General features: G+C 35.7%; 1 protein-coding gene across 1 annotated transcript in view; it reads left to right on the plus strand.

Moving 5' to 3' along the window:
* Positions 1 to 3,911: 3,911 nt before the first annotated feature.
* The window catches only part of LOC107673311 (protein FAM234B), a 14,465-nt gene continuing 7,905 nt past the window's right edge, over positions 3,912 to 10,471 (plus strand). Inside the window, exons 1-5 of the mRNA XM_016466856.1 lie at positions 3,912 to 3,975; positions 6,496 to 6,876; positions 6,944 to 7,060; positions 8,939 to 9,115; positions 9,201 to 9,316. Of these exons, the coding sequence (XP_016322342.1) occupies positions 3,939 to 3,975; positions 6,496 to 6,876; positions 6,944 to 7,060; positions 8,939 to 9,115; positions 9,201 to 9,316 (828 nt within the window). The 5' untranslated portion in view covers positions 3,912 to 3,938. The remainder of the gene's footprint in view (positions 3,976 to 6,495; positions 6,877 to 6,943; positions 7,061 to 8,938; positions 9,116 to 9,200; positions 9,317 to 10,471) is intronic.

The raw sequence follows: 10,471 nt of genomic DNA on the forward strand, positions 1-10,471 counted from the left end.
ACGCGAGAGCCGTATATCATCTAGAGGAGTTGATCTTATTGCTCCACAGCAGACTCTAAGTGCTCTGGACTGTATGTTGTCCAGTTCCTTTAATTCAGCACTGCACACCCATAGTCTACACTAGACCGTATTAATTGCACTTTTCCTTGCTCCCCATTCATACTTGGCTATTGAAGTCATGCAATGTATTACTCATTTGCATTTGTTCTCAATTTTCTTAATATGTCTCTTCCAAGTTAATTGTTCAAGATATTTGAACTCTGTCACTCTTTCTAACAATTGCTCATATCATTTCAGGGTAATCTGTTCCTTGTTCTGTGTGAAACCCATATATTGAGTCTTTGACGCTGAAAACTTCTGACCACCTTTCAGCTCCATGTATTGATTCTTGTATTCCTCTAACTACACTTCCTAAAGTCCCACCTCTTCTCCAGACTGCACCATCATCTGCATATAATGCCTTCCCAATGCTTGGTTCAACTCGTTCACATCATTACATTAAATAACATAGGACCGATTACACGTCCTTGTGGAACCCCATTCAGGAGATCTGACATTTCTTCCCCTATTCTTACCTGGAATGAACGCTCAAACAATAAATATAATATCCAATCATACATTCTCCCCCCATTACGATTTTATTTAACTTAATTAACAGTCCCTCCCTCCATAAAGTGTCATATGCCTTTTCAATGTCAAAGAAAACAGCAACAATAAATTATTTCATTACTAGAGCTTTTTTAACATCATTTTCAAGTAATATCAGAGCACTGTAGATCTCTTCTTCCTGAAACCACTCTGAGCTGATGATAATATTTCTCTTTTCTCCGAAAGATCATTCAAGCTTCTTACTATCATGTTCTCCATTACCTTGCATAATTGGCTTATAACTATTAGATTTTGATGCATCTTTACCTGGCTTCACTACTGGTATCACTATTGCACTTTTCCAATCTTTGGGTAAGGCGCCTTCATTCCATTTATGATTATATAAGTCCATTAATGGTGAGTTTTTTAATTATATTGATGAATGTGACGAAAAACGATTATTTTTTTACATGAGCTCAACACAACAAGCATATATAGAGGATCACACACTGTTAAACTATTATAACAGCATCAAAGGAATTAAAATCCTCATCCATATTACTACCAACTCCTTGTTTTTTCATACGAACATCCTCATGTATTCTACTTAGTTCTTGTCTTCTTTTTAAGAACTTATCACTCAAGTTTTCAAGTTTTGGCTAAGACGTCTGTCTTTTCTTTATTCGTTCTGGCTATTTTCCCTTCCTCTTCAATTACAGGGATCTGTTTATAATTATTAACTTATCTTCACGTACACTCCAAGTACACTTACTAAGGCATCTGATGTTATTGTGAGATCTAAACATGACATGCACCTTTAATTATTATATCCGTTCTTGTTGGTTTCCCATCATTCAAACATGCAAGCAAGTGCTCTTCTATAACTATCCCATTATTGTCTGTATGTTTACTACCCCATAAACCATTGTGTGCATTAAAATCCCCACATATAATAATTTTACCCCGTGCACTTCTTCTGATACAGTATTACTTATTTCTTTGCATGGATTATAGCAATTTCTAATTCTAATTTCTTCATGTATCCCTTACACATTCTACATTATTACTTAAAATGTACTTTTATAACAAACATTTGAACTATTTTCAAAGTACCTCTGCAACTATTAAGTTTTGTATCACTTTTACATTCTTTATAGTAATGAACGTGACGCAAAACTATCATGTTTTTACATGAGCTCAACACAACTTGCATATATAGAGGATCACACAGTGTGTTAAACTATCATAACAGCGTCAAAGGAACAAACTAAAGACAAGAGGCGCTAAGCTCCGCCTCCAGAAAGCGAGACGCGGTGACGTCACGGCCTATCCCACAATGCACCGGCAGAAGACCGCGCTCGAGCCACAAACGAGGCTTTTTCTCGCTCCGTACATATTAAGTGCACTCGTGTGGTGTGTGTGTGTGTGTGTGTGTGTGTGTGTGTGTGTGAGGAGGAGTGCCGGGTGTCATCGGTGGCCCGCAGGCGCACTGCGCGTTTATCGCTCGCTCCTCACCGTCGCGGAGCAGCAGGGCGCGCGGGAAGAGCAGCGCGAGCGCAGCACACAACGCTTCATGCCTTAAACTGATGAGTAAGGAAAATAACGACGCGGGGTGACGCCCGTGTCCTCGCTCAAACTCGCGAGAGGAATTTTTGAACGGGTACAGGTCCGTCTGCGAGGTGACTTACCTACTTAGTGAGATGCCGAGCAGAGCCAGGATCTGCCCCGAAACACCTGAACGAGTTAAAGACAAAACAGACCGAGACGCTACTGACGGACTACAGAACGAGTCTTTTAGAAGATTCGGATCAGTTTCGCTGAATGACTCAGTGACTCGAAGCGCTCGCAGCAGACGAGTTTTTATTCTAATGTATCTAATAATCATATATATATCATATAATGTATCGAATGGTCTCTCTGAGGATGAAACCAATTCTTATTAAATCGCTGTCCACACAACTTTATCATTCATCCTGTCCACCGATACTTCAAGAACTGGACGACATGTTATATAAAAATAACGCCTATTCGGACACGACTCATTCATGTAGCCTAAATACAACGATATTACAACAACAGAAGTCCAGTAAAACGTTTGCATGACGCATTATTATCTGTTATGTTTTTGTATTTGTTATTTGATGTATTAGAAGAAAGTAAACACATGAAAAAACGACATGAAGTTATTTTTTATGTTAACGCTAAATTAATGCCTCGTTCATTTGTCCTTTAATTATCCGAAGGACTTGGTGGCCAATAAAAAGAAACAGCATAAAATAACTTTTTTTTTTAACAATAAAAAAAAAAAAAATCCAGCCATAATATAATTTTCATGTTTCACTGACAACACAAATAAATAAAGGAGGAGCCGTTTCTGCGCATGGATGTTCTTCCGAGGATTGTGGAAACCAGATCTCATTAATATTCATGATCTCATTACCATAGCTATTCTTACCTGTAAAAATGGCATTTCTACATATCTGTAAAAGTACTTTTACTAGTTACAATGTTATTTAAGATATCAGTAATTCTATTTTCACTAGTTGCAAGGGAAATTTCAGATATCAGCTGCCTTTGTTGATATCAATAATTACTTTGTCACTAGTAAAAATGAATTCTTGATATCAGTAAATGTATTCCAACATGTTACATTTGTTATTTCTGATATCTGAAAATGCATTTGTGATATCTAAAATTGGATTCTTACTAGTGACAATCACATTCATGATATCAGAAATTAACATTTTAACTAGTGGCAATGTAATTGTTGATATCAAGAATTCATATCCTGAGAATGAATAAAAGTCAAAACGGCTTGCCATAATAATTGGTCTATAGCGATTAAGAGAATGGCTCGCCTTTAATAAAGAGCAGCATTAATCTGAAATAGAAATCTTTTGCAACATTATAAATGTATTTTTCATCACTTTTGATCCATTTAAAGCATCCTTGCTAACTTCTACAATTTTTTCACACACACGAAAAAATAATAATAGTAATAAATGATTCAGACTCTTTCACAATATTACTGCTTTTGCTGTACTTTGGATCAAATAAATGCGGAAGAGCAGAAGAGAATTCTTTAAAAAACATTACAAATCTTACTGCTCAATAACTTTTGAAAGCAATGTTTTCATTTGCGATTTAACCTATTGAAATATGACATTAACACGAGAATATGTATTCAAGGCAGCGGATAAAAACTCCTTAAAATGTGTTTTTAACTATTCTTTTGCGTGTTACTTTGATTCACGCTGCCTACATCGGAGACTACATTTCCCATGATGCACCTCTCCAGCGCTGTAGCGGCGGCAGCGCGTCGCGTCGCGTCGCTGATAACATCGCGCGCAATGGCTGCGTCTCTGTCCCGTGCTCTGAAATTACCGGGTGAGTCACTCACTAATAGAGAATAAACGGTGAAATGAGCGGCTGATATTAGCTCGCGGCGGCTCGTGTTCGGTGACGCCAGTGATGCGCTTATCAGCCGCTGCGTCGTTCCGTTATAACGCTGTTATGATGCGTTTAGCTTCTGCACGATCCGACTGATTGATCCTAATAACCAGATATTTAATCGAGCGTCAGACAAACGCGAGGATACCATGGTACATCAGTGCAGAGACAATACAGTACCATGGTAAACGGAAAGGTCACGTGACCTTGGGTGGTATTTATTTATTGTATTTTTCTTACGAACTTATTCGTAAAAAATAAAAAATCAATAAAACTCTTAAGTTTAATGACTGAATAACTGAAATTAAATGACATGTTTGTTCTGGGAACATCAGCTGAATCTTTACCTGCTCAATAAACATGCTACACAATAATCACATGGAAAAGCTATTGAAGTTAATACGACCACAAGTTAACTGTGAAGATCATTTTAATAACTGTAACAATAACTGTAATGATAACTAACAATAACTGTAACAGTAACTGTAATGATAACAATAACTGTAACAGTAACTATAATGATAACAATAACTGTAACAGTAACTATAATGATAACAATAAATGACTATAACAATAACAGTAACTGTAACAATAACTATAGTGATAACTAACAATAACTGTAACAGTAACAATATCTTGAAAGATAACTGGGTTACACTTTATTTTAAGGTGTCTTTGTTACATTGTAATTGTACGTTTAAGTACTCAGTAATATTAATTAACTACATGTACTTACTGTATGGTTAGGGTTAGGGTTAGGGTTACTTGCATGTAATTATACATAATGTATTATTATAATATTAGTACATATAGAATGTGTAACAAGGACACCTTAAAATAAAGTTATTTTAAGGTGTCTTGTTATTGGTAACTAACAAAAAAGAGAACTGTAATGGTAACTAACAATAACTGTAACAATAATGATGATAACTAACAATAGCTGTAACAGCAACTGCAGCAATAAATAATGATAACAATAACTGTAACAATAACTATAATGATAACTTGCAATAACTGTAACAGTAACTGTAATGATAACAATAACTGTAACAGCAACTGTAATGATAACTAACAATGACTATAACAATAACAGTAACTGTAACAATAAATAATGATAACTAACAATAACTGTAACAGTAACTATAATGATAACAATAACTGTAACAGTAACTATAATGATAACAATAACTGTAACAGTAACTATAATGATAACAATAACTGTAATGATAAAAATAACTGTAACAGTAACTATAATGATAACAATAACTGTAACAGTAACTATAATGATAACAGTAACTGTAACAATTACTATAGCGATAACTGTAACATTAACTGTAATGATAACTAACGGTAACTGTAACAGTAACAATAACTTGGAAGATAACTGGGTTACGCTTTATTTTAAGGTGTCTTTGTTACATTGTAATTATACACATAAGTACTGAGTAATATTAATTAACTACATGTACTTACTGTATGGTTAGGGTTAGGGTTACTTGCATGTAATTATGCACAATTTATTGTTATTATAATATTAGTACATGTAGAATGTGTAACAAGGACACCTTAAAATAAAGTGTTACTGGTAACTGTAAAAAAAAAAGAGAACTTAAGTGATAACTGACAATGACTATAATGATAACTAACTAACTTTAACAATAACTGTAACAGTAACTGTAATGATAACTAACAATGACTATAACAATAACAGTAACTGTAACAATAAATAATGATAACTAACAACAACTGTAACTGTAATGATAACTAACAATGACTGTAACAGTAACTGTAATGATAACAATAAATGTAACAGTAACTAATGATAACAATAACTGTAACAGTAACTGTAACAATAAATAATGATAACTAACAATAACTATAATGATAACCAACAATAACAAGCAGTAACTGTAACAATAACTATATTGATAACTAACAATAACTGTAACAGTAACTCTAATAATAACTGTAACAGTAACTAATGATAACAATAACTGTAACAACTATAATGATAACGGTAACAATAACAAGCTGTAACTGTAACAATAACTAACGGTAACTGTAACAATAACTATAGTGATAACTAACAATAACTGTAACAGTAATAATAACTTGAAAGATAACTGGGTTACACTTTATTTTAAGGTGTCTTTGTTACGGTGTAATTGTACATATAAGTACTGAGTAATATTAATTAACTACATAGTTATTGTTGTTATAATACTAAATACATGTAACCTGTAACAAAGACACCTTAAATTAAAGTGTAACCGATAACTGTAACAAACAAATGAGAGCTTTAGTGATAACTAACGATAACTAACAATGACTAGTAACTGTAACAATTACTATAGCAATAACTGTAACAGTAACTGTAATGATAACTAACAATAACTAACTTTACCTGCACAATGATCATGTGATGCTGAGTTTGTTGATGTGTGTGTGTGTGTGTAGGTAAGAAGGGCTCGGATCTGGGCGAGTATGACCCGCTGACACAGGCTGACAGCGAGGATGAGATGGAGGACGATGATCTGGTTCTGAATTATCCTCGTAACGGTCTGAACCCTGCGGTGGCTGATCTGGGGGGCGAGGAGGAGTTGGATGAGGAGGAGGAGCCAAGGGAGGGGGCGGGGCATGAGGTGGGGTCTGGGCGGAGTCAGGGCGGAGCCGCAGAGGAGAAGGCGGCGCGGGTGCGAGGGGCGATGCGATCCGCGGCGTTCCTGCTGCCGCTGTCCTGCGCCGCTCTGCTGGTGCTGCTGTGTGCGTTTCTCATTCCCTGCCCACAGGGGGCGCCGCTCCAGACGCAGTGGGAGAGAGAGCTCGGAGACACAGCGGGTGAGTGACGCTCACCGCATAACCCCTGAAATAAACCTGCAGTGCCAACATGTGCTCTTCCTCACAGGCGTGACGTCACCTCCCATTGCATTGTGGGATGTGGATGGGGACGGACTGGAGGATGTTTTGATTGGCATTACGAACTTCTCCAACGACAGTCAGCCAATGAACGCACAGAGCAAAGGTGAGCGAATCAAAGCACTGCAAACGCAAAAACTGTTCAATCCAGTGCAAGAGTTAATACGACTGCAACCCGTTCAATTATGACTATAACAACAACTGTAACGATAACCATAGTGTTAACTGTAACAACTATAATGGTAACTGTAACAAGAACTATAATGATAACTTTGAAGATAACTGCAACAAAAAATAAGTGACTATAACTGTAATGATGATTGTAAAAGTAACTTTAAAGATATTTGTAAAAAAAAGAATGATAACTGTAATGATAACTAACAATACCTGTAACAATAACTATAATGATAACTAACAATAACTAGCTATAACTGTAACAATAACTATAGTGATAACTGTAACAGTAACAGTAATGATAACTTTAAAGATAATTGTAACAAAAAATAATTAAAAATAACTAACAATGAATATAATGAAAACAATAATGATAACTGTAACAGTAACTGTAATGATAACTAAAAATGACTTAAAATGTACAGTAACTGTAACAAGAAATAATGATAACTATAACAATGACTATAACATTAACTTTAACGATAACTGTAACAATAACTGTAACAAGAAATAATGATATTTGTAACAATAACTAACAATGACTATAACATTAACTTTAACGATAACTGTAAAAGTAACTGTGTAACAATAACGATAACTGTAACAGTAACTAATGTGAAACAATAACGATAACTGTAACAAGAAATAATGATAACTGTAACAATAACTAACAATGGCAATAACATTAACTTTAACGATAACTGTAACAGTAACTAATGTGTAACAATAACTATAACTGTAACAGTAACTGTAACAAGAAAAAAGATAACTGTAACAATAACTAACAATGACTATATCATTAACTTTAACGATAACTGTAACAGTAACTAATGTGTAACAATAACTATAACTGTAACAGTAACTGTAACAAGAAAAAAGATAACTGTAACAATAACTAACAATGACTATATCATTAACTTTAACGATAACTGTAACAGTAACTAATGTGTAACAATAACTATAACTGTAACAGTAACTGTAACAAGAAAAAAGATAACTGTAACAATAACTAACAATGACTATATCATTAACTTTAACGATAACTGTAACAGTAACTAATGTGTAACAATAACAGTAACTGTAACAAGAAAAAAATTATAACTTTAACCATAACTAACAATGACTATAACATTAACTGTAACGATAACTAGCAATAACTATTGATAACTAACTATAACTGTAACAATACCAGTAACTGTAACAATATCTGTAATGATGACTGTAACAATAACTAGAATGATAACTAACAATAACAGTAATTGTAACAATAACTATAACTGTAGCAATAGGGATAACTGTAACAATAACTAGAATGATAACTAACAATGACTATAACTGTAACAATAACAGTAACTGTAACAATAAATAATAATAACTATAACAGTAACTGTAACAATAACTATATTGATAACTAACAATAACTATAACTGTTACAATAACTATAAATGTAACAATAACAGTAACTCTAACAATAAATAACGATAGCTGTAACAATAACTATATTAATAACTAACTATAATTATAACTGTAACAATAACTATAAAGGTAATTGTAACAGTGACTGCAGATGTAAAGTCCCTCCTTGCACTGCAGTAGTTCATCAGCAGAGTTTTGGCTCCGTGTGTGTGTGTGCATGTGTGTGTGTATAATATGAGTGTGTCTGTGTGTTTAATCTGTGTGTGTGTGTGTTTCATCTCTGAGTGTGTGTGTGTGTGTGTGTTTGTTTTAAAATGAGTGTGTGTTTAATCTGTGTGTGTGTGTGTGTTTGTGTTTAATCTCTCTCTCTGTGTGTGTGTGTGTGTGTGTTTAGAGTTCAGCGTGTGGGCTCTCGGCGGCGGCGGAGGGCAGCTGCTCTGGAGGAAGTCGCTCAGAGAGCCGCTGATCTCTGTTCAGTGTGGACTGCAGACAGGAAGTTCAGATCCACTGCACTCGTCTGCCTGCATCCTGATCAGCTCCGGTCACATGATCGCCATCAACGCCTCCACAGGTCTCTCATACACTCACTCACTCACTCACTCACTCAGCTGAACGCACGCGTGCATGTGTGTGTGTGCTGATGGCTGCTGTTTCAGGATGGACGTTGTGGACGATGGCTGTAGGAGACGTGGAGTCTCACGCTGTTCTGCTGCCGGATCTACAGGGAGATGCCTTTCCAGACCTGCTGATCGCAACACTGCCGGAGGACAAGGTGACCACCGCAACACACACACACATCTTTTTTTTTTAAATAGGAGATTCTCTGTAAAAACAGAAGCTTTATCTTGTCCTCAGGCAACTTAACCTACGGGGTTCCTCAGGGTTCTGTCTTAGGTCCTGCTCTCTTCTCTCTTTATCTTCTTTCTCTGGGCTCTGTCTTTAGGAAACATGGCATCTCTTTTCACTGTTACGCCGATGATATGCAAATTTACTTGCCTTTGGCTAAGAATACAAAGTGTGCCATTGATACTTTATCTGCATGTCTTGATGATGTCAGATCATGGCTCCCCAAAATTTTTATTTTCTTGAATAAAGATAAAACCGAAGTTATTGTCTTCAGGGCCTCAGAGCATAGGACAAGTAATCAACTCAACCTCGAGACCCTAAATTCCTTAAATTCTCCTGAAGTTCTGACATTTGGGAGTAGAGTTTGATAACTCCTTGAAATTTGATAAACAAATTATTGCTGTAGTAGGTTCTAGCTTCTTCCATCTTCTTTCTCTTTCTAAAACCAAGCCATTTCTCTCTGAAAGTTCCCTCTGTTTTGGTATATCAAAGTCCCAATTCTCTCAGGTACAAGTAGTCCAAAATGCAGCAGCTAGATTCCTGAAGGGATGTAAAAAGTTAGATCATGTTACTCCCTTCTTGAGATCATTGCATTGGCTGCCAATTCACTCTCTTGAATTGAGTTTAAAATCTTGCTACTTGTCTATAAATCCTATCTTAAAACCCACCTCTTCTCATTGGCTTTTAATATGTAGCAATGTGTGGCTCTTGTATGGTTTTATTTTTGTTTACAGATTTTTCTCTCTTTGTTGTATTTTTACTGTTTGTTGTGCAGCACTTTTGGTCGGCCTTGTTCCGTGCTTAAACATACTCTAGAAATAAAACTGAACTTGAACTTGAACACACACATATATAAACACACACACTGTAATTGTAACACACACACACACACACACACACACACACACACACACACGTTTGTTTTTGTGAATTGTGGCGACATCCCAGTGGGGACATGGGGCAATGTCCTGAAAAGTACCTTCTCCTTGTAATACCTGTCATACCTTTGTCATTATACAAATTTGTGTCCTCATATGTCACAAAAACGCGCACACACACACACACACACACACACTCACAC

Source organism: Sinocyclocheilus anshuiensis, unplaced genomic scaffold (assembly GCF_001515605.1).
Source record: "Sinocyclocheilus anshuiensis isolate Anshui unplaced genomic scaffold, SAMN03320099.WGS_v1.1 scaffold764, whole genome shotgun sequence".
NCBI lineage: Eukaryota > Metazoa > Chordata > Actinopteri > Cypriniformes > Cyprinidae > Sinocyclocheilus > Sinocyclocheilus anshuiensis.